Genomic DNA, 24,964 nt, shown 5'->3' with positions numbered 1-24,964 from the left:
ATGAAGAGTGTTAACTTTTCGCCTCTGCCGGTTTAACCTCGAGGGTATGAACTCGCCCCTTTCTTCCCCGCCCGGCGCGAGGGAGGTTGTTAAACAAGGCGGGCGTGAGGTGGGGCAGGGCGCTCGGCAGCCCCCTCTCGCCCGCCCAGAGAGCCTCGGGGGGCGGCTGCTTTCCTTTTTCTGAAACGTGTGTGAGGGGAGAGGGAAGAATCGCAGGAGGACGGACCGCTGCCGCAGCGCCACGGGGAAACAAAGAGCCCTTCGCGGCGGGGTCGCTCCCCACACGGCTCCACCCCTCCCCCACGCAGGGAGCGCGACGGTTGGAAACGGAACGTTCCGTTCGACGCGAGCGCCAGACCACGCGCCAACCCCCGCGGCCCTCCCCTTCCCCCCTCCTCCCTCCTCTGCCTTCCCCCTCGCTCCCGCCCTGTCAGCTCGCCGAGCTGTCAGTCGAGGGAGGGCGGGTGGTGTGTCCCCGACGTCATATGGGCCGCCCGCCTCTCATTGGCTGGAGCGGCCTCACCAGACTGAAATGTTGTTCCTGGGGCTACCCGAGACCGCTCTTTCGCCCGTCGTCGCCTCGCAGCTCGAGGGGCGGGGAGCGGAGGAGGGGTCGCGCGCCAATCGGGTAGTCCCACGGCCAGTCACGTGGCTCCGGGGCTCGCGGCTTTATAAGCCTTTCAATTAGAGGCCGCGGCGCGCGGGAGGACGGATCTGAGGGGCATCGCGGGGGCAGCGGATTAGGTGGATGAGATTCCCCCACCCCTGTCCGGGAGTTCGAGTGGTACGAACCGGCGGGGCTGCCGGGCATCTCGAAGGATGGGGACTGTTAGCGATGGAGCCTTCTTGTATGGCTACAGTCTACCTTGCGTAAAGCCGGGCGGTGGCGAAAGGGGTGGCGGGGGGCAGCGACCTCCTGGGTGGCTCTGAAGCGCGTCGTGGGTGGGTTTAGGATCCAGTGAAGACAGTCCTATCCTTAGGTAGGAAGGAAGGGGCCTTGGCACTTGAGGGGCTCCCCTGCAGCCTCTTGCTCTGCCCCCTTCCCCGTGCCCGTCAAAAGAATTAATGTAAGAACTGATTTATAGGAAGGGGGGGGGGAGGCTCAGTGGGATGGAGATCCGAGGCCCCGGCTGCTGTGCTACCTGGCAGGTTGGCCTTCTGCATGTCTACTCAGAAGGAACTTATGTGCAGTTCAGTGTGGTGTCTGTAGTCTAAAAGGAGAGTGCCAGGAATTAAGAAAGCTAAACTAATGCTTGTTGTAAAAATGAAGGCTATTGAATAGGAACTCTTTACCTCCCTGTTTTTAAGCTATTCGGGGTGGTGGGGAATTTAGCAAAAAAAGAGGCGAGGGGAGCATGAACACAGTTGTCTGCCTAGCTAGGCGCAAAAGATGCCTCTGTCTCCAGTTGCCCTCCCTGCAGATTTTACCTTGGGGGAAGGCAGCTTTGCAAACCGGGTTGGTGGAGAGGGAGCCTAATTTGGTCTTTACTTATTTATTTATTTAACTTATATAATTTATTATATAATTTAATTTATATTTGCTGCTTAAATTTTAATTGGTTAATAGGTTAAGTTTTATATCGTGTGACTGCTGTTTGAATAACAGCCGTGTTGTGAGCCGCCTCGAGCCCTTCTGGGATGAGGCGGCTTATAAATTGAATAAACAAATAAATTACTTAGCTGTGGCGAGATAGTTCTGCAAAGAGAGTGAGAAGAGAGAGTTGTCAGGCTGATGTCTCTGGAAAGAATAGTGGGGCCTGTGGGCAGTTCCCTCAGCAATAAGATATTCCTTGAGGCAAGGAAACATGGAGCATAAGCAGGGGCCTTGCTTGTCTGTGAGGTTGATTTAGTGCCAGCAGCGATTCCCAGAGGGAAAGGACAACTTTCTGATTTCAGTGGCTGCTGTCCAGCATTAGGAACAGGGGTCCTGGCCAGTTGCACTGGTTACTAGAGGCAGCATCAACTTAGGCTACTCCTCCAAGTGACTCTCAGGTCCAGTTGGGGTCTTTTCCTTCTCCAGATGATAAAAAATGATTTCTGGGCCTGTTTTCTCAGTTGTGTTATCTGTCAGTCCAAACACATGGGTTGATTTGGTGTAGAAAGTAAGGTGTAGGATACCTGAAAAATGTTTTGTGACTCTTGTTTCTAGTTCATAGAAGTTCTGGGTTTGAGGGAATGGGGAATGTAGACCAGATACCTGAAGCAAAATGGGAAAGTGACTCTTGAGGCTCCTTTATTGGTGATCTTGTATTTTAGATCAGGGATTAAAGTTGTGGTGGGTTTTCCGGGCTGTTGAATCCGGCCCTGAAAGCCTTCAACAATACAAGGCTTTGCAAATATGTACTGTGAAGGGTTGGTGACCTGTTGTAGGATCCCTGCTCTTAGGGCAGCCTGCTAGGAAGAGCGGGTGTGTGTGTGTGTGCCTGTGTGAGCCTGTCTAGGAGGCTCCGAGAGCCATCCTAATTAGATCTACACAGTATCCTTCCAGGGACTCTTCCTTGACTTTTGCTCCAGAGAAAGGGTCTATATAAGATGGCACCAATAGACAGGCAGTGTACTTGTCTATTTGAAAGCTTGCAGCTCGTATGTCCCTCTCACCTTTTAGTTGTGTGGTGGTGGAAGGAGGTGGGCATCTAATATCAAAGTCTGGATCTCCTCCTGTATTGTACATGGAGGGGGTTGGGCAGGGGAAGGGCTTGCTGAAGACCCCCAAGTGAGTCATGACCGAGAGGACATCTGGATAGGTGACTGGCCTGCTGAAGCAACCAGTGGTTCTCTTGCTCCCTGAGCTGGGCCCGTCCCAGGAGGCTTCCGCAAGTGGATGCTTGCCTTGGTTGAAAGTGGCTGCTGCACCTGCCTTGGAAGTGGAACTTGCTTTCAGTCTGGTGCTGTACAGTCCACTGATCCCAGCTTTGGGTGCTGCTGCAGATCTCTTCTGAGTCCTGACGGGCCAGTTGGGGAGGCTGCGGCATATCCTGGATTTCTAGAGTGCAGTTGAAAGTAGGCATAGGATTCCTGTGGTTTGCCCTGCCTTAAGTTTCTGCTTATCCTTCATGAAGAAGCAAAGCGTTGAGGCAGGCAGGATCTTTATCCCACAGAGCTTGTTTTTGGCTGAGGTTGGCACTAATGATTTTTTGGTGCATATTTCAGAGAGCGAATGGAGAAGCTGGTTCCCAGACTGGAGGATCATACCTGGGGTTGTTCCTGTGCTGCTGGGAGAAGGAATAAAGCTCTCTCAGGAGGAACGGCTTCGGGGCTTGCAGCCAAGGTGGGCGAAATGCTGAGCTCCTCCGTCTCAAACTCTCCTCTCACGCTAATGGCCCAGAAGCCCAGTAGCTCCAGCAGCCTGAACTTGAGCCGGGATGTATTGCAGCGGAGCCTGGTGCTGTTCTCTGTGGGCACTTTTCTGGCACTGGTGCTGAACTTGCTGCAAATCCAGCGGAATGTGACTCTGTTCCCAGAGGAAGTCATGTCTACCATCTTCTCCTCCGCCTGGTGGGTGCCCCCGTGCTGTGGGACTGCAGCAGGTAAGTTGTTTGGGCCCCATTCTTTAGAGAAAAGGGTATCAGAGCAGTTTAGTCTCTGCTTTGTACTTGACTGGGGTGGTATCTTGCTGGCAGGCAGCTGGTCCTATTCTCCCCTCTCACCTGAGCTCTTCCCAATAATCATTATGTCACTAAGAATGTAAACACACTGCTGTTAGCATCTTGTGATCGGGAACAACCAGGCCGCTCAAGCATATAGCTGCCTAGGAAACAATGCAGTTTACCTGTGCGCTGTTTGTCCGTCCTAAACTGAGATTGTTCTTGGAAAGGTATGACAGAAAGGCTGGGGGAGGGGGAACAGTTTCTTTCTGCTATTATCAGCCAAGTTTTAACACAGTAGCTAGAATGACTCATCAGCACACTCTGCCTTCTGATTGGCTCCCTTTTTCAACTGGTGAGTCTCATGCTCCTGTTTCTATTGGCTGCTGGTATGAACATGCCATACATTTGGAATCAAAAACAAGGAAGTCATGCGTTGTGATGAGAGAGGAGGGGAAGTGAATCTTGGCCAGATGCCTGTTTTGAGAGCAGCTGCAGCAGTTTCAATTCCCAGCAGAAACATTATAGGGGGCGGGGGCGGGGGAGTTGCAAAGCTGTACATAGCATGGGACAAACCCTTCATTTAAAACAGAAAGCCCTCTCGTTAACAGTGGAAACAGAACAAACAGGTATGTAGAATGTTGGAGCTAACCAACTGAATCTTACTGCTGCTGGCTACTCAGTAGATCCAAATGGCTTTAGAATAGAATATGGCATGCAGGTCTGCTTTATGCTATAAAGCGCTGAACGTCTGGGTGCCGTTTTTGGAATTCAAGCTTGTAAAATATCTAAATAAAACCATACAAGGAATTTTGATTTCAAGCTTGGCTTTTTTGTGTGTGCGTGCAGCTGGTATGCTATAATTTCCAAAACCAAATGAGTAGTTTGGGATGCATTGCTGGTGTGGACGTCAGTTTCTGTTGGATATTCAATCTCCTGCGGCTCTTTCCAAGCCCAGAACTGCCTTCATAAATAAAAGCAGCAGGTTTGGAGAGACTACAGAATGATGAGTTCAAACTGCCAAGTTTAGAATGAACTGGGGAATCGGTGCAGTGTAATACTTCTGCTGTGCCAGATGCCCAGACCTTCCTTGTCACTAACAATTGTGAGAAGCACATCACTGTTATCCTATTGGCAGATGGGGAGCATGAAGCTTAAAAGGAGGCATTTCCCAAAGCTTTTCATATGTGGGCAATAGTCTTAATCCAAGGGAAAGTACCTTCTCAGAACCACAGTGCTGGTTTGTATGTTTGTTTAGGCAGGTTATTTGTTTCTTTTTTATTATTATTAGACTTTTATCTGCTGCTTCCTGATGGGTTGGCTCAGGGCAGCTCATACTCAGTTTCTTAAAACAATAAAGAATCAATATACATTAAAAACAAAACAGTATCCCCTGGCACTCCAGTCCTCTTATTCACCACCTGGTGACTAACCTAGGACCTAAGAGAGAGTAGGCAGAACAGGGTCTGTTCTACACACTGTGCTGGTTATCATGTGGCAGCTCTTTGCAAACCTCTGCATGTCACATGCGCTGGAGTCTTAGAGGTGACCTAAATACAGTAACTAAATGACCAAATGCAAGTGATTTTGAAGTCATGCAAGGTGCTCTCAAATGTGTTAGGTACTAGTAACAGACAGTGAAAGAACACAATTATACATTAATTACCCCATTGGAAACCTGAGTGTCTGATACTCTAATAACAGTTTGGTAGTGTACAAATGAACGTCAGCATTAAAAACAGCGGAAGCTTTTAATTCTTGCATGTATAGAACATGTGAAATAATACCACTGACATCAGAAGAACTGCTAGGACCTGTGTCACAGGCAGCTGGTGTTGCTGGTTACAGAACTTCTGATTGCTTTATAAAGGTGAAAGTTCATTTCTAGCATAGTCTAAAAAGGAGGGGTGGGGGTGTTCTTTGATGGCATCAAGGAATGTGCCTTCGTTGTTCAGAGGTGTGTGAACTTGGGAGCTCACCAATATTTGTAGTGAGGCCCCGAGGTAGGCAATAATTAATCTCCTCAGTTTAGCCACTGAAGTATTTTGTTTATGGGGAACAAAAGCGTAATGCCACTCGTCACTGTCACAAGACATTTAATTCAAGAGCTCCATGGTGTTTGGTGGGCTGTGTGTGTCAGTAGCAGTAGCTCAGTTGAATGCAGAATGAGGGTTACTGCAAATGGTGGCATTTCACTTATCTTGAATTCTTGGAAATGGATCTCTGCAGCACCCCTTAATGTGAGCTGAGTCTACATTTTGCCAGCTGGTTACGAGGGGCAATTCTTTCTCGCCCCCAAGAGAGCAGGGTTGGTGGGGTCAAGTTAAAATTGCAGACGGAGGTCTGCAAATGGTAACTGCTTATGACAGCAAGAAGGAAGTGTTGAGAATAACCTCCACATTCTTATTTTCTTGCCATGATTTCTTTTAACCATGGTTAATTGCTCTGCTTTCACTAATCATTCAAATTCTGGTTTGCACTGGCAAATGCTAAATTTATCACGTCATTCTTTCTACCATCCTTCCTGCAGACATTTGGCTAGCCCCCTGGCTAGGAACAAACCAAGACATCCCTGTTCCTATATCACACAAAGCCATAGTTAAGATGAACTGGAAGTGAATCAGCAACTGGTTTATTATCCCCTGTCGAATCATAGTGGGTGAAATGCCCCCACATTTGGATGATTGCAGAAATCGCAGGCAGCTGAAGTCTTGGCTTTGCATGACATCAGAGAGCACCATGAGGTTCGGGCCATCTTATCCGAAGGGGAGCACTTATCATTTTGGACTTCTGAGCGAAGAAATGCATTAAAGAACACAGTCCATTTGTTAAGGGAAGCGTAACTGTGGTGTCTGGTTTTTAAAACCTGCAGTAACTTACATCACAAGAGACACTGGAATTATCGTGTACGGTTTTTTTGCTCTGTTATAATGAAGAAAATTTTTTTTCCTGTTCTTAGGGCTTTGTTCTGTGTTCACATGAGCCAGTTTATGGAAATAACCGTTTTGTCTTCTTTTTCTTACAGCTGTGGTTGGCTTGCTGTATCCCTGCATTGACAGTCATCTGGGCGAGCCTCACAAATTCAAGAGAGAATGGGCCAGTGTAATGCGATGTATAGCCGTTTTTGTGGGCATTAACCACGCAAGTGCTGTATCCTTGAAGCAGTTGGCTTAGTGTGTCTGTCTGGAGCAAGGGTAGGGAACCTGCGGCTCTCCAGATGTTCAGGAACTACAATTCCCATCAGCCCCTACCAGCATGGCCAATTGGGAATTGTAGTTCCTGAACATCTGGAGAGCCGCAGGCTCCCTACCCCTGGTCTGGAGTCATCATGATGAAATGGGATTGAATGTGGAATCTCTCCCCCCCTCTAAAATGTTGCCTTCAGAATGGGTTGGGTCTCTAGCAGCTTGGGGCTGTGAGATGCTGCTTTAGTGTGGTAGCTTGTAAGACCTGGGGCAAAGCTACCTGAGCTGCTGCACTTGATCCTTGCATCAGGGTGTGAGCTTCTCCTGCCTTCGTGCTATAGTATCCCAAGGATCTCTGATCCTTTTTATGTACTAATGAGGTTCTGTCTAAGAGTTCCAGTACCTTGCAGTAGGGAGACTAAGAGGCTCCTTCAGTGATGTGGCATCTCTAGCAAGTAGGAGTGGGAAGGGAGCCCAGCAGTTTTGAAGGTTTGTGCTGCTGTTGCTGTTTTTTCATCCAAAATATAGTGATCGTGATAGCTTACATTTTGTAAAAGCAAAGAATGCTTTTAAGTATTTTGAATAAAATACATGGACTGGGATGTCTGAATTGACATGGAACCTTGGCTAGCTGCTACCTAAGTCATGTGTGGCCTGATTTCACACATGTTGGTGATCTCTTCATACTAAAGAGAGCCAGCGTGGTATGGTGGCTAAGAGCGGTGGATTCTAATCTGGAGAACTGTGTTTGATTCCCCACTCCTCCACATAAGCAGTGGACTCTTTTCCCTGCTCCTCTGCATGAAGCCTGCTGGGTGACCCTGGACCAGTCACAGTTCTCTCAGAACTCTCTTAGCCCCATCTGTCTCACAAGGTGTCTGTTGTGGAAGGGGGGAAGAGAAGGTGATTGTAAGCCACTTTGAAACTCCTTCAGGAGAGAAAAGTGGGGTATAAAATCCCCACAGTTCAAATGTCAGGTTTGAACTGGCCCAGTGCATTGTAAACCTGCAGCACTTACCCTTTTGTTATGTGGAGTTTTTGCGGTAGCTTTCTGGGTATTCCCATAGTTTTTCACTGCACATTTCAGGAAAATCAGTGTTTCACAAGAGGTGATCCCTGACCCACAATGTTTCTCACTATGTTGGGACGAGCACTATAGTTCTGCAGGTGGGGCTGCTCTCATGAGTCAAGGAAGGAGGCCTCTTTGCAGGGAGAATACCCCTGGGTCCTACATGTGCTAGTTTTTGCATTTCGGTGTTGCGAAGAGCAGTACAGTTACAAAAGTGAAGTATGTGAAAGACTGAAGGACAAATGAAATGTGACAGACACTGAGGAGATGTGCCGTAGACAGTGGCTAGGCTTGAATTCTTCATGATGAAGTAATTTCTCTGCCTTCTTCAGACTTTCCTTAACTTCCTACTTAGAAACTGGATTTTGCAAACAATATCCAGCTCTCCTTGACACTGGCAGCTCTGTCACTGGGCCTCTGGTGGACATTTGATCGTTCTCGAAGCGGTCTGGGTCTTGGAATTACCATAGCTTTTCTAGCTACACTGATTACACAGTTTCTTGTCTATAATGGTGTTTATCAGTAAGTATCTCTCCTTGTCTTGCTGCTTCAGATTGTCAGACTGTGTTAAGATATGCTTGATTAAGCTTGTAATCTGCGCATGCCTGTGCCCGTTCCCCTGTTCGGAAGAAGACCCGTTTTAATGGCACTGCATTGTTTAGCCATGTAGAAAATCAGGATTTCTTTAAGAAAACAGTTCTGTAAGGTTTCTTTTGTTTCGTTTTCAAGTGGATCACAGGGAGTGTCTGGTAAAAGGGAGTACTCTTCAGGTTTATGGCACAGAAAACAGGAAGTCTCGCTTACTCCCGTGTACCCAAAAAGTTACCCTTAAAGGTTTTTCATGCTTAAGCATTATTAAATAAAAGCTATAATGATAGTAGTTTTTAAAAGTTCCACCCATCTAAATATCATGTACTTGCAGTTAGATATCTGATACCATTCATAATAGTTTCTTCACATCCTGATAGAAAAGAGAGATCATGCCCAGATGCTAAGCCTGCATCCACATCTAAAACATTTTCCTTTTTCTTTAGGTATACCTCCCCAGATTTCCTTTACATCCGATCTTGGCTGCCATGTATATTTTTCTCAGGAGGTGTGACTGTAGGAAACATAGGACGCCAGCTGGCTATGGTAATTATTTTCCAATCTTGTGGCTTTTTGTAAATTAAATAAATCAATCTGGTTTTAGCTCTTTTGACAGGGCCATGTAATTTATGGGTATTAGTCTCTAATGGTTATCTGAGGTCATTTTATTTGGTGACTGCTGAGAACAACAAGTTCTTTTTAAGTGCATGTCCTGAGGTTCATAGTCTTAAGAACTTTGGCCAACCAGTGAACCATAAGCATTTTGCATGCAAGCACAGCCTTCCTTCTAATTGCTAAGCTGTTGCCTTTCTGGGAACCTTTCAGTGAAGGAAAGAGAATAGAAAATACTCTTGATATAAACTTTTCCCATTTAAAAGTCTGATGAGTTCAGTCTTCTATTCATGACATGTTCCTGTATTTCTTTGGTGTTAGAAACATTCAAGTTCCACCGGCAGCTTAAAACCCTTCCAACACCAGGCCCGATTACATAATTTAGTCTTTATATTGCATGTGTTGGAATGAACTTGCTTAATAGAGGTTAAATGCAAAGTTTTCTTCTATGCTTTTAATGGGAGAGCACTTGTTTTTGTAAACAAGGCATTTTAAGTTGGGGTTTGGGAGTAGAGTTCTGTCAGATCTCTTTGGAGTGGCACAACCATCATGGAATGGTTTTACCAATGTCTGTAGCCTCTTCCATCCCTGTTACTTCGTATTTCAGTGGGCGTTAGGAGCAAAGATAAATTTCTGGTAAATGTGTTGGGGTGCCTGTAACTCAACTTTTCTTGAGCCCTTTCTGCATATTGCCTCAGGTGTCAAGGCTGAAGTATCTCCAGGAGAAAATGTGGCCACACCAGAGGGTAGGAAAAGACAAAGGAGATCAAGATGCAAGGTTAAGAGTTTATTTAGCTCTTCTAGATCTCTACACAATTTGCAATTTGCTCCATCAGAGGATCTTATATAGAAATTTCTCAATAATTGTCCTAGGTGGGAACTGAGAGATTCCCATAGAAGATTCCCCTGATGAAGCAAATTGCAGGACACTTAGGGATCTTGAACAGCTAAATCAACTCTCAACCTCGAACCTTGCTCTCTTCATATTTCCGGCCATTTCAGGAAACACGTTGGGGATTTAAGTTCAGTACCAGCCAAATATGTAATTCACCTTGAGTCCCCGTTAGAAAGGCAGACCATATATAAGCGAGCAAATGTTGCTTAAGTATTTTGTTTTTTTCATATAATAATAATAATAATAACTTCTTGTTTTGACCCCAGGATGTCCCTGAGAAGCCTCACAGTGACTAAGTGTTTGGCTCTGCAGTGCCTGTGCGAAGGCAAAACCAAGATGGCTTCCTGAGTCTGAACTGGATTATTTTTCTTGAATAACCTGTGTGGGCTCCGTGCACGAATGGCTGGTGAAGGAACGTCAATTCACCTTTGAGTGGCCAAGGGCTTCCCTTGGTTTTTCAGAGATGCATCTGTACTTGGTTCTCCTGTGGAAGAATTCTATAGAGACTTAATGTGTAGCGAGTCATGCTTGGTGGTCATGATCCCAGGCACTAGGTTCCAGTTGAAGTCATTGAAACAGCTGCCATATTTCGAAGCCTTGAAACAAAACTTAATTGTAAGCTTTGTGCAAGTGCCCAAAGAAGGTTGATTGGTGGTGCTGGAAGGTGAAGTACGTGGGTTTCATAGGAAATAGTATTTATCCAACCTTCCCTTAAAATAGGGTTGTCAGAGAATCCGAATACAATCATTCAGATGCTGGGTGACAGAATAGTAGCCACGGACACAATCCAGTGGGAAATTCTGCTTTGCAGGCCTCACTGAAACAAGAGAGAAGGGCCCTACTCTTTCAGTGGGGCTTCTACAGAACTGGCTTGGAGTTCTACTTTGACTTGTGTGGGGTTTTTACTTTTTGGAGTACCAGATCTCTTGAGAAAGCGAAGCAAACTTTCTTGTTAATAAAGAAGCAATAAATCTGTCAGCTTCTCGTGGAACCGGCTGGCCCCTTATCCCTGTCCTGCTGTCAAATACACACAGCCAAAATCAATTCTTGGTCAGCAATTTCCTTTGCTGCATCTCCAAAGGGGAAGCCCTGAAGCCCCTCACCGATAAACCAGTCCTCCGAGTGTTATGTGTGCAGGACACTGATTCTGGTGGAGTTTTCTGGGACTCTTTCTAGTTTGGGGGCTCAAACTATAGCTGCCATGAAAGAAGCCGTGTAGGCCAAAAGTGTTATTTCGTGCTTCTTACCCGTGCACTTTGGTTTCACACTGTGTTTCTGAAGAGATCGTTACTCTGTTTTTATACAATTATTTCTCAGCCCTGTACGACTTGCAATCTGTGATTGCCTTGCAGAGAACACCTGCACCAGACATGCCAGGTGTCTGAGTAGTTTCATAGGCAGCACAATGGCAGCTTTAATTACACAGGCCATAGGTGAACTAATTAACAAGTATTGGGTCTCAGAATTTAAAGTGCAATGTACAGTTGAAAACCTGAGCCTTGTCTCCTCTTTAACATCTCCTTAAACAATGAGGGGCTATTAACCTCATTTCAATGCTGCACAGAGACAAAAATCAGCAATAATCAAATTGGTAATGCTAGTTTATGCCTCTACTTCATACATCTTAAGAAATGCTCTACTTCTGTGCTTGTGGATACAAAGTGCTCTTGCTGCGTTGCCTTGGGCGGGGCGGGGGGGGCTCTTCCTCCATTTCCAGCACCATGTTGGCTTCCAGTCTCGTAATTGCAATCTCTTTTGGGCCACAAGCTGAAGCTGTGTTGTTCCCTCTTCGTTTCTTTATTTCAGAGAAGGCTCCAAAGCCGTGTTTCTCTCGCTCTTTAAACCCAGGCCTCTTCTAAACTTACTTTGCCTTCTGAGCCAGCCTACTGGGTGGTGTGCGTGAGCAGAGCCTTTGTGCCTGGCCACAGGGCTGCAGCTGTTGTGGAGAGCAGGGGACTAATCCAGCATGGAAGAGAGGAAATTAAGCTTCCTGTAAACCAATTCTGGCTGTGCTGCTCAAACTTCCATGTCTCTGGAGTACCAGCTGCTGAATTGTTGTCCTTCCTGAAAGGACACGTCCTCCTCAGTGTGTGGTGCTTTCCTAGTTACAATTTGTAAACCACCATCTTTAAAAACAAACACCAACATTTGGAGCATATTTGAATAAGTGTTTTGGGTTTTCTGTTCATTTGTTCAAAAGAGGTGATAGGGAAGACTTCAGGCAGTCATGTGGGAAGCACTGTCACTGAAGGAGGTTCACTGGAGTATGTGGTGTTACTCCATTATACCTTGTTTGTAGATTGCAGTCTTGACTCATTTTTTGCCTTCCGTCGGCTTTTACAGGTTAGCAATTTCACTGAAGCAAGCTGAATGCATATTCAACATGATGCTTTCTCTGCCCAAGTCAAAAGTCCCAGTTGAATGGCATTGTTTGATCGCTATGCCTATGCAAACCTGTTTCTGTTCACTGAAAGCAGATTTCAGCTGCTGTGTTCTGTAAATTCACTCAGAAGGCAAAGAGATGCTTTGAGACGTCCACCACCCCAGTACCAGATATGACTAAAAAAGACAATTATAAGTGTAAATATGTAATCATGGAAAACAGTGTTTTATTTGTGAAGGTTTGAAAGGAAATCTGTGTTTCGACAAGGTGGCCAAAATACATGTCAGAAGTTCACTCTTGCCAATATTTGTATGTATTTGAACCAAAGTGATCAGAATTTGTGTTACAAAGAAAAGTATGACAGGAAAAACTTGCACTATTCTTGATTGGCATCCTTAGGTTCTCAAACTGGGTAGGCTTTCAACAGTGGTGTATGTGTGTGTATTTTTTTTTGTAATTATTAAAGGTTTAAATCGACACTTTTTGTCTCTTGTGGTACTTATCTGACATGGTGATCTTGAATGAAGGCAAGGAGGAATTGGGCAGGTAGACAAGAATGAAGAACCAGTTGGGTCATTGCATTTGTGACTTTAGTGTTGCGTTTTAGTCAGCCTTCCAGTGGTGGGGGAACAGGAGGCCTCAATTTCCTAATTTAAGAGTTATCTGGAAAAATGACCTTTTGAAGCCTACAGTCTCCACATATCCTTCTCACCCCTGTTCATCTGGACCATTTTTACATGGGATATGCTGCCTCCTCCTAATAGGGATATGGCATTGCGTTCCCAAGGGTGTATGTTGCCAGTGTGCCATCAGAGGAGCTGGTATGAACAGCTCTTCTCAACACTTCCCCCCCCCCCCACTCCCACCACAGACGCATGCCGTTTCCTCCATAAAAGTTATTCCTACCCTTTCATTACACTCCTGTAACTTCCCCCAAGTATTCTACATGCTCTAATGTCCATTAGGAACTTCAAAGTATTACATACACATTCTGTCATCCAAGATAGGAGGGGGTGGTTTGTAATTGGCAGGAGATGGGCTATGGCTCGATGGCAGAGTATCTTGGCATGCAGAAGGTCTTGGGTTCAGACCTGGCATCTCCAGTTGAAGATTAAGGAGAAGATGTGAAAGACCTCCTCCTTAAACCCTGGAGAGTTGCTGCCAGCCTGAGTAGACAATACTGTGAAGGAGCAGTTATCTGATTTGGTATAAAGCAGGGGTCTGCAACCTGCGGCTCTCCAGATGTTCATGGACTATTGGCCATGCTGGCAGGGGCTGATGGGAATTGTAGTCCATGAACATCTGGAGAGCTGCAGGTTGCATACCCCTGGTATAAAGCAATTCCATATGTTCATGTGGCAAACCCCCACCGTGAAAAGAGAGTAGTATGCTTCAGGTATGCAGCGATTATAACTACTCTGCTCCTACCCAAGTTGGTCTGAGCTGTTCCATTTATGGTTGGAGAAATTCACTGGGAACAGATTGACTATGTGAGAGGCAGGGGATCTTCACCAATTTACACAGAGGTCCGTTCCCCAAAGAAATGCACTCAAAACCTGGATTAAGAGAAGGGTTACAATTTTATTGCGGGATTAAAAATAACAAAAATACACTTGCAAGTTGCAAGCACACAGTTTTGAAGAGCCTAAGAAAATACAGAGATGAGCAATAGAAGGAATAGAGCAGGGTATTGGGAGGGTGATATTTACCATTCCAGAAGTGAAGAGGTCCAAGGAGAGAGTGAGAGAAGTGGCCAGCAAGAAGGTCATCCAAGTGCAATTTGTCATAGATTTTAGGGGACTAGTTATAGGAAAAATTGACTCGTCAGCAATTATAAGAGGGGCAATCTTTCTGGAACAAGCAAAATTCTGTTTCCAGGCACAGGCAATGCTATGAGAAATGACTGGATTGGATTAAAACACAAGAAGGCCCAAGATCTGATTAATTTTGGGCAGTACGGATGAAATTAAAACAGGGGTATTCCAAGTCTTAGTGGGTTGGGACTATTAAAACAAAGAAACTCTGGACGGTTGTTGGCCTTTAATAGCTGGACAGGAGGTTTAAGATTAAGTTAAAACTTAGGCAAAAAAGGGTGCAGAATAATTCAACTAGTTTGCTGATGAAATCAGGGTGTGGGAACTTGCTTGTTCTTTGTTAATGCAGAGTATAACAGAAGAGCAATAATAACCCAGATATTAGTGAACTGCTAAATAATGTTATATTAGCTAAAGGAATGGTATACTTGGGAAAAAATCAATCAACTCTATACTACACTATTAAAAACTACATAGTCTGACAGGCACATGGTCCAACGGGCACAGAACAAAGGAGCTAAGTTAACTTTATGACCTTAAACATGTAGGCAATGGCTGCTAAATTGACCAATGCCTAATCAATAGGCCAGCTCATTAGAATATGATCTCAGCATCCTGTTTACATACAGATAGTTAACACTTTCATGACCGGTTGTAACATACACTTGCAATTCCCGCCACAATGTTATATTCTGTGTGTACAGAGTGGGTGAATACAAATGCTCCTTTCCCATGACATAACGTATCCATGTGAATATTTGCCTTTCACAAGCAGCAGGCTCACCCCACTCAGATGCCAGAGGCAATAGATTTCTCCAGCTTGGACCTCCAGACTGAGCATCTGAGAGGGAATACTCTGGAATCGCTTCCAGGCTGTCCGTAAAGTAGAAAGTACAGGAGCTAAGGAATGACTGCATTCAACAGTTGATCTTGCTTCAGCTAGCAAGAGTGCCCTCTGGTGCCAAGTTTGCTCAAGCTTTATATATATATATATTTCCACAGGAGATGGACACAATTCATGAATCAGACAAATGCTCAATTTCTTAGTAGAAATACATGGACTTCTTGATTGTTTGAAAGAAAAGGTAAAACTCATCCCAATGCAATTCATACATTTTGTTCATCTGTGTTTCCTTTAGCAAATGTCCGGATGGTTCTATTGTCAGATATGAGGAACGAAGCATGCCACTTACATATAAGAAATCTATGCACATTAGGGGGGAAGAGAGAGAAGGGATGAAGTTGAAGCCACGGGCTTTTTGACTGGATGTTATGTTTACAGATCCAACATGCAAATACTTTTGTGAAGGCTCTTGGAAGTCAAAATTGAATGCCAGCAGACCTTGAATTAATGACTAAGGAGAAGGAAAAGAAACAGCACTGGCAGAAAGGATGGGGGTTAGCTTTGCCACCTGCCTCTTCACCTGATCCCTGCAGCCTGCTTTAGAGGTGGCAATGTATTGCCAAATGTGGTGGGGTGCCCACAGGCATTTTATTATCTGTTAGTTCAGTCTGTGTCTACCATGCTACTTGGTTGTCTTGTTTGGCAATGTAAGCCACTATGCTTTCTGTGCCACACAGTCCTGAGTTATCTCTTCTTCAAGTGGGACAGAAACAGGACTTGTCTGATCAGGATTGGGGGACTATGAGTCCTGTGTGAATCAATGCAAGAATGTGCGGGCATGAATCTAGCCGCATCTGAACAGTCTGCCTATCTTTGGCATGAGCAAAGTTTAAGTCAAAGAGTCAACAAAGAAATGTCTACCTTTGTTGCCATGTAAATACATTGTGTGGGGATTGGGGTGAACTCAGTGGTGGGATCCAAAAATTTTAATAACAGGCTCCGATGGTGGTGGGATTCAAACAGTGGCGGCGCCGCACACACGCACCTCCAGTCCCTATTGGGCATGGAGGTTGCTTTAGTAACCCCTTCTCGGCACTCAGAAAAAATTAGTAACCACTTCTAGAGAAGTGGTGAGAACTGGTTGGATCCCACCTCTGGGTGAACTACAGAGGGGAGATAGTGGCTGGGGTGGGGGAGCATTTACAGAAGCAACTTGAGGCTGGTGCCTGCACAATTAGTACAGAGGTCCTCAACATGGTTTGTAATTTTACTACAGTTTGTAATTAGTACCAGGAGTCCTCAACATAGTGCCTGAGAACACAGTGGCACTTGCCAACTAGACAGGGCCAGTGTCAGCATACCCTCAAGCAGGGCAGCTGCCAGGGCCCAGGGCTTCTGCAAGGGTCCACTGCTGTTAATTTGGCTTTAACAGGCCCTTTCCCTGCTCGCTCCCTTGTGAGTGCTCCACTTCCCTTTCCCCAGATGCAAGCACTGAGCAGTATCACCAGGGAAAGGGCTGTGTGCAGTGCAAATGACTGTGAGTGTGGCCTGTGAGAGGATGCGTAGACAAGTAGTGAGACATGAGGGTGAGTGGGCAAGGAGGCAGCCCTTGGGGATTCTCTGTCCAAGACCTCCCCTCCCCTCCAAAGTCTGCAAGCAGCCCTGCTTCATAGCTTCACATAATTCACCCGGGGCTTCCCTAAGGAAGAGGAGGATGTGAGTGTAATACAAATAATGACAAAAGAGCACACCCAAAAAATATTCGGTTAGCCTCAATCAGGGTCAGGGCCTTTTCTGCCCTGGCCCCAACTTGGTGGAACGCTCTGCCATGTGACATCCAGGCCCTGCAGGATCTCATGCAGTTCCGCAGGGCCTGCAATACAAAGCTGTTTCACCACGTGGAGGGTTGAGGCTACTATGGTTTTTCCATCGTTGGCCTGACTCTTTCTCTATTTTGTTTCATCTCTACTTTGCCTCTGCCCTCCTGTTTATGATAGTTTAATCACAATAAGATCCAGGTTGGGTTTTATTTTAATTTATTTTATTGTTTTTACTGTTAAATATTGTACGCTGCCCTGAGCCTCTGAAGGGAATGGCGGCATATAAAACGTAGTTAATTAGTTAAAAGGGAGGGGTGGTTTCCTTAATGTTTAAGATGACAGAAGCAGCCAGGAGTCTGTCAAAAGAAGCCGGTGGCGCTGTGCTGGAAGGATGTACCTGACGGAGGTGTAATGAAAGCTGGGTAGGCTGGCTCTGAGAAAATCGCAGCGAGGATTGCTCTCCCCTTCTGTTTGATATATCTCAACAGCGGAAATGAACTTGGCTCTCCATATGCACCCTCTGAAGTCTCCAGGTTTCTTATTAATTGCAGAACATTCAGTGCACTCCTTGATCCCTTGCCGGGAGAAGAGGAACTTATCTCCAAAAGTAAGGTGAGCAGCTTTGCCTGAGAGGCATAGGTAAAAATTGGAGCAGCTGTTATAGCCTCGGACTAAATGAATGTTTAATAGAGGCCCCGTGAAAGCTGAACCTTCAGCAAGAAGCAATAAATCCTGAACATCTGGAAAAAAAACTCCAAAGGAGAAAGAATTATTCTATTTTGAGACTTTTAATGGGTGAGGACCACTGGCAGAAATCTTTTAATTGCCTATGTGAGAGAGCACAATTTCCCTCTTGGGATCTGAGAAGGGGAATCTGTGCATATTCCTTTGAGACCTGTAAATGCTATGCTTGGGTTTTAAAAGAGTGAGGGGAACAGGTATGTTTTCTCATGAAGATTTCATGCACAAATTGTCTTTCTTTCTTTTAGTGGGCAGCAGCAGAAACAAGAGGAATGACCCCTCAGACCTTTTTTGGTTTTGCCAATGTTATACCCAACCCATTCTTTCTTTCGACAAGACATTCTTTATTTAGTGTATCGATATCCTGCCTTTCTAACTAAGGTTCCAGGTGGACCACAGAGCCTCACTAGTTGGGAGTGGTTCACACCCGCTCTGAGTGAACTATGGATTCTTTCAACTTGATCTCATTTTTACTTGGGCTCTGCAGCATAAGGCAGCACACGTCCTGGAATACTTGTCCCTCTGGCCACTCTTTCTAATATTGCTCCCCGCCATGACTTCCTCTCTTTGTAGCCCTGGGCATAAATCTCTCTGCCAACGGAACGGAATCTAACATTGCAGGCACCTGACAAAGCGTGCTTTGGTTCTTGCAAATTATCTGCATTCTGCCTTGAAGTTTGCTGGCTGACCTGATACCTCCCTGTCTAATTTACTTCACACGGTTGCTATAAGGATAAAATGGAGGAAGATGGTCTGATATACACTGTTCCTTGGAGAAAGGGAGAAATAAAAATGCACTAAATAAACAAATAAATCTATAAGACATTGTCAAGCTCTTCTGCCATTTTAAGAGGCCCAGCAGAGGGACACGCCCTCTCCACAAAGAGGTGATCTCCAGTTATTGGCTAACCTCTGCTTGTTAGCAAATATAGTCTAAATTGTTAACTCAGCTTTATTTCCTTTAGAATGAGAACCACCTTGCAAGATTATACCAAAGTCTATCTAGTCTAATATTCTGTTCCTAGCAGGTAAGATGGTTCTGGGAAACTCCCAAAAAGAAAATGAAGCTTTTCTACTGATGATCATCCTTAGCATCTGATATTCAGAGGTATACTTCTTCTGTTCGTTGAGGCTTTGCTTAGCACTGCCAATAGCTCTTGATAAACTGATCCTCCTTGTACTGAGCTCAAAACCTGACCATGACCAACTATTGCTGATCTGCATTTTGGGCTGTTTTTCTACTCAGACATTTTATTATGAAAATGACTCACTGAAATCTCCCCAACACTGTAAAAATAACTGAATACCTCTGCACAATCAGTAGGATACCTTTTTTTTCACATAAAGGGCCTGTCCATAACGCTCACTATCAGGAATCATTTACAAGCAGCCCAAGATAAAAAGAATGGGAAGAAAATGCAGGGTTAGAAGGCTTTGATGAGTTTCCAGGGCTGAAGTCTCCTGAGGATATTCGTAGAAAAACAAAACCCAGCAATCTGAACAAGGTGTGCAACTCCAAATTTCAATCCTAATTAGTCCACCGCCAGAGTCGTTAATGATGATAGGTGGGCAGGGCACAGCACCATCCTGATTAATCAGCCTCGAAGTGGACGTCTCAAAGCCCAGAGGAGGAAGGGATGCTGCTAATCTGTCTTTTCCGCCTTGCAAGCTCGCCTCTCCCTTCCAAGTTAAGGGTGCTGAATGCTTCCCTGGAATGTCCTAGAGCTGAGTGCCAAAGTTGAGACGCTCAGGATCTCTGTCCTTCTGTAAGGAACAATTGTGGAAATACACAGGAAGATAAGTTAATCGAAGATATACCGTTTGACCTTTTCACAGTAGAGACTGAAAACAGCCTTTGAGAATTCACAGGCTATTTGTGTCATTTTCCCACATGGCTATGATGCAGCAGTAGATGTGGAAGAGTGGATGGAGTAGGGCTGGGAGGAACATCAGCCTCAAAATTCTCCTCGCAATTCTCCTTTGCATACTCTAGTGTCAAAATGTTATCTGGCTCTTCAAGTATTATTCAGAGACTGTGCATGTAGAACAAAAAACAGAAGCCATCCATTTTTTAAGACTAGCCAAAAAAAACAACCCCACACCACATTGTGAATTCCACAATTTATGAAGGGTGTTGTATTATTTTGGCTGATCTTAATAAAAGGTATTAAATAGCTTGTTGCATTTGGGTTTTGCTTTGACCCAACAAAGCTACCTACTTGGAACACATTGGAGCAGTTCTTACCATATTGCCCTACTGGGGCAGATTATTTAAATACCCCTCCGATATGAACTTGCATGGCAGCTCTCTCCCTATGAGGTGGGCTGGGTAAGCCCAGGAGACAGGGCCTTTCCAGTTGTGTCTTCAAACTGTGGAAAGCCCTCCTCCAATCATTTTGCCTGGTGCCAAGCCATTCCTGTTTTGAAAGATGGGTGAAAATATTTCTCTTTCCCCAGACCTTTGGCTGTGAGCTGTTGATCCTTTCTTGTTCCACCTTGCCTTGTCTATGTGACCTTTCTAAAATCAGTCTTCAATCTTCTCATTCGTTTCATTATTATTGCCGTCATCACTGCGATTGTGGCTGTATTAAAGTTACTGTTTCACTACCCAGTGAGTGCACATTTTTAGTTATTTGTTGTATTGTATGTTCTAATTATCACCAGGAAGCTATCTCATGTTCAGGCTACAAAGAGGTGGTGTGTGTATGTGTGTGTGAAGTGGGTGTGAATATATATTCCATTAAAAACCATACATTAAATGATCTCCAGCTCATTCACTTCACATTTCCTGTTTCACTCCTTGCTAGTGTGGATAGAAAAAAAAACACCTGTTTTTAATCAATAAGAACAACTTGACACCTGCAAATTCAGGGTCCAGTTAAGAATGCTTGAAGAAACAACAGGTACAAGACTGGATTCCAGTTACAACACTAAGATTTGATTGGGCTGCAGGTTGTTTTTCCTCACAAAGGGGGCTGCAAGTCCAGCACCTGAGGCAATAGGCCTCTTTGGATCCGTTTCTGAAGAGCATGAGTGGGAAGATGTTGTTTCAGTCATCCTGCTGGTGGGCTTCCTGGAGGCAGCTGGTCATAGTCAGCCACTGTGTGAACAGAATGATGGACTTGATGGGCCTTTGGTCTGGTCCAGCAGAGCTCTACTGATGTTCTAATGCAGGGGTAGGGAACCTGCGGCTCTCCAGATGTTCAGGAACTACAATTCCCATCAGCCCCTACCAGCATGGCCAATTGGCCATGCTGACAGAGGCTGATGGGAATTGTAGTTCCTGAACATCTGGAGAGCCGCAGGTTCCCTACCCCTGTTCTAATGTGATGCTTTCTACAACTTTTATATTTGTATTCCAATTCCAGTCAATCTACAACAACGACTGATTTGACACCATTCCTTGATGCTCTGCTTGCTATGAACATGTAGCGTGAATTGTTCAACCTTGTCCTGGGCTCTTCTTGCCACTGTTGACATTCCAGCAGCAGCTGAACTGTCTGTCACCATATAGATGCATGGAAGAAAGGGGAACCAAAGCTGGGAAACCTGTGGCTGGGCAGAATATATCAGTCCTCCCCTGGCCAATCTCAGCTCTCCCTGCTGGAGAAAGAGAGGAGGAATGATACTGGCCCAAAACATCCTCTTAACTGCAGTTCTGTGAATTGGCGAAGGGATGGGTAGAGGTCAGAATGTTTTCTTTTTGTTTCTAATTGATTCGATTTTATGAAATGAGGTGTCATGTTGATTAGTTCAGTCAAAATAACTTTGGGCGTAGAAGGCTGAGTGGATGATACGAGGGCAGCTCAAACAAACCCGTGGGTGCACTCACAAAAAGACAGCCCAGTTCAAAAATGTGTTTTCAGCAAGTTCTAGCTTTGCATATAGCTGCAACAATGGTCAGAAGGCAAAGTTCCGATTCCTCCATTGACTGAGGAACGATGGAATGAAAACATGGCTTCTCACCTGTTTGTATTGCTTAAAACAGGGGTGTCCAACTCTGGCCCTCCAGATGTTCATGGGCTATCATTCCTATCCATTGCTGCCCTGCATGAACATCTGGAGAGCCAGCATTGAACACCCCTAGCTTAAAACTTTTCTTCTTCCACAACCCCAGGTGGTCATTGGCTGTGAGGAAGAATCTGGAATCAAAGTCTAGTCTAGGAAGGGGGGGTCTGTAAATAAACTCACCTTCTCCAGGTGAAGGGAGTTGCAGTTCCCAGTACTCAAAATTAGCAGCACAGCATTTCCCAAGAGCCACCAAGGAAGCCAGAGGAGCCCAAGGAAATCTCCTAATTTGTGCCCCCCACCCCCACCCCCACCCCACAGCCAGAAGCCCTTCTCTTGCTTCTGCTTCCATTTTTCTCGGGCTTTGGACTTTGGGTTGCCAACACCCTGCAGAAAGGCTTGCTGAATTTCAGGCAGCTGGCACTTTTCAGGTCAGAGGAGCGAATGGTAGCCCTGGCAAACAACCGCCCACTCAGAGTGGCAATCTGGTTTTATTCTCATAGCTGTTCCAGAACAGGAGGAGCCATTGAGGGTCTTGGAGCTGACTCCCCAGCCCGCCCCCAATATAGCACAGAGGCTTTTCTGTCTTCTTGACACTGTTCTTTGCCATGGAGTCACAACTCACTTATGATCCCTGGTGGGGTTTTCAAGGCAAGAGATGTGCAGAAGGACGCCAGCCGCGCTGCTTGAGCCGGCCCATGTGCGGCTCTGGGAAGCCGGGCAGGCTGGTCGGTACCCGCGGCCTGGTCCTGGCGGGGGGACCCGCTTCTCTCGGGGCAGCGGAGGAGAAGCGGCGCTGGTGCGGGGCAGACGTTAGGTGTGGGCCGGCGGGGCGGGGGCTGCTGGCCCCCTGCGGGGCATGACTCGCATTCTGAAAGGCGCATCCCCCCTCTGGGGGCAGGAAGCGACCGGGGTCAAATGTCACTTCCTCTGCCGTCAATCTCCGAGGTTCCTTGTCATGTTTGTCAACGGAGGGAGTCCTGCGGCCCGGCCGGCTGAATGGCCCAGCGGAGGTGGCGCGCCCGCTAATCGCTCCTTTGACGCCCACACCTCGGCGCGGGGGGGAGGGCAGAGGGGGGGCTCTGGGAAGGCAGGCCGGCCGGCCGGGCACGGGAAGGCGGCACCCTGCACCAGGGCAACCCGGCGGGCCTTCCCCTTCTCTGCCGCCCAAAGGCCCACTCGGAATGTCCACCCCGAGGTGCCTCCGCTTCTCCATCAGACCGCCCTGCCGGTTGCTGAGAGAAGGCCAAGGCAGGCCCGGAAAGCGGCCCGGCTCGAGGGACTGGAGGGCTTCGGCAGTCTGGAAAGCTATTCCGCGGCAGGGCCGAGTCCTCTCCCGCTCTCTCGGGCCAATCAAGTGCTCTTAGCTGGCCAGCTTCAGACCCCATTGCAGAGGGATGGCGGCCAGGCCAGCCAGAAAGCGCCAGCCCCGCAGGAGGGCAGCCTTCCCCTCCCAGCCTCAACCCTTCTCTTCGCTTGGCCCGCGCGGCTCCCAGCCATTCTTAAGGGGCCGGGGGACGGCCCAAGGGGAGCTCGACGTCGCTTGGGGGTTGCCTTGACTGGTGGCTCCCAGAAAGAAGAATCTTTCTGGAATTCGCCTGGCAGGCTGGCCAAAGGATGTGCTGCGCTGCCTTGCTCCTCAGGATCGCCCGCACTCCAAAAGGCCATCTGATTTCGGTGTGTGTGTGTGTGTGTGTGTGTGTGTCTGCAAAAATAGAAGCCTGCACATCATGTGACTGTCGGCCACAATAATCTGGGGGGACATTATCGATTTTATTTGGTCCACCTTCTCACCGGGACTCAAGATTACACAGAGCACGTCAATACAGTCCACAGGATGGACACTCAATAAACGACTAAATAGGATTTAGGTGTAGAACTAACCAGAAATCTTTTAAAAATAGAACTGAAGCAAAACGTATGTGTTCACAGGGCACCTTAAACGATGCGAAATTTCACAATAGGAGGAAACTATACAGGAGAGCGCAGACCACAATCCCCAACAACTATGTGAGCCAGGCCTTCTGTACAGTGCTGCTCGATGGCCTGCCTAGAAAAGCCCACTTTTCGGTTTTGCAGGGTGGGGAGAAAGCAAGTCGACCCCACCTGCTCTTCTTTCAAATATCCCCCTCCTCCCGAAGATGCCTGCAAAATACCATCCAAATAGTCATTTGAAAAGTCTGCTCATTCCAGAAGATCAGGGCTGCCAGACTCATTATTTTATCGATTGGAAATGGCTATGTATTCTTCCTGAACCTGGGAGGCGCGCAAGGCAAGGCCAGGATAGCAAGAGGGGAAGGAACTGCGCTTTTAATCTCCCAGAAATAGCACCCCTGAACCAGGGGAGCCACCCTCAAAGGCCTTGCTAAGCCTTGCTAGGAAGTCGCAGCTAGTTCAATGGACCAATCAAGTGCTCCAAACATTCCAGGGCGTTGGAATTCCTTCTGGAAGCTTCCCTGTTGGCAGTGATGGTTGTGGCAACTCCTGGGAAGACCAAGGGCTGTCTTGGTCTCCTGAGCCCATAGAGCCGGCAGTCCGAGGCACTCCACGCCTCCACGGCGTGGGCCGCAGTCCTGAGGCTGAAGCTCTCCTGCGCTGGAGGCCCACCGATCCTCTTGCGCAGCTTTTAGGCAAGGGAAAGGGGCTCGGGCAGGAGGCCTTCCCGCTGGGGGTGGGCTGGGGAGCGGCCTTGAGGATCCCTGTCCACACGCTCCAAAGGCTGGCCAACACATGCAAAGAAGCAGACAGCAACCTGGGTGCGCGGTGTGGGTCTTTGGTGTATATGAAAGATTCAGACAACCCTCGCAAGCACTGAGAAGCACTTGACTTTGCACCAGAGGACTCGCTGGGAAGGCAGCGCCGAAACCCCACCGAAAACGGAACGCGCCTTCCTTGTGATTCGCCATTTTGGGATTGCAGGCTGGGTGGGTGCCGGTCCTCTTCCAAGGGAACCTGGCTTTGAAAAGCGAGTGGAACCCCTTTCACCGTTTGAATAGGGCCGCGTCTCCCTCCCTGATAAATAGATTGAATCCAATGGGATCCTTCGGAAATCTTTCACCCTGAGCCCAGCGCCTCGCGGCCTTCAAACACGTCGGGAAATCGCCAAATCTAATTATTAAAAAACTAATAGAACTAATAGAAGCGCCGTTTTGTTAATTCCCCACCCCCAAATTGACTGTATAAATCGCTCATCTTAATCTTCCCCCCCCCCCCAAAAAAAACGGAAGCAAGTTCATTTCAATCCCCCCCCCCCCCCCCCCAGTGGCCCCCGTTAGATGAGCGATTTCTCCGGGCTGCCAGGATTTGAAATACGAGGTGTCAGGATGCGAAGCCAATGTTGTTTTAGCAGACAAGTGGTAATAACAAAACTATTTATGCAAGCCCATTAGAGCGGCCGCAGGAGGAGCCCTGCCTGGCAGTT

General features: G+C 46.7%; 1 protein-coding gene across 4 annotated transcripts; it reads left to right on the top strand.

Annotated features, from left to right (window-relative positions):
• The first annotated feature begins 523 nt into the window (after positions 1–523).
• INSIG1 (insulin induced gene 1) lies at positions 524–12,795 on the top strand. 4 transcript variants are annotated; one of them, XM_048511200.1, is made up of 6 exons: positions 524–848; positions 3,151–3,527; positions 6,610–6,734; positions 8,194–8,360; positions 8,873–8,972; positions 10,200–12,795. In XM_048511200.1, exons 1-6 carry the CDS (start codon positions 820–822, stop codon positions 10,227–10,229), a joined length of 828 nt encoding a protein of 275 aa, XP_048367157.1. In that variant the 5' UTR covers positions 524–819; the 3' UTR covers positions 10,230–12,795. The 4 variants fall into 4 exon arrangements, with proteins under 4 accessions (XP_048367157.1, XP_048367158.1, XP_048367159.1 ...); XM_048511201.1 differs by having other exon boundaries at positions 528–744; XM_048511202.1 differs by having other exon boundaries at positions 765–784.
• Positions 12,796–24,964: the final 12,169 nt, after the last annotated feature.

Source organism: Sphaerodactylus townsendi, linkage group LG11, assembly GCF_021028975.2.
Source record: "Sphaerodactylus townsendi isolate TG3544 linkage group LG11, MPM_Stown_v2.3, whole genome shotgun sequence".
In the NCBI taxonomy this organism is placed as follows: domain Eukaryota; kingdom Metazoa; phylum Chordata; class Lepidosauria; order Squamata; family Sphaerodactylidae; genus Sphaerodactylus; species Sphaerodactylus townsendi.
This window is presented reverse-complemented; position numbering and strand designations above follow the sequence as displayed.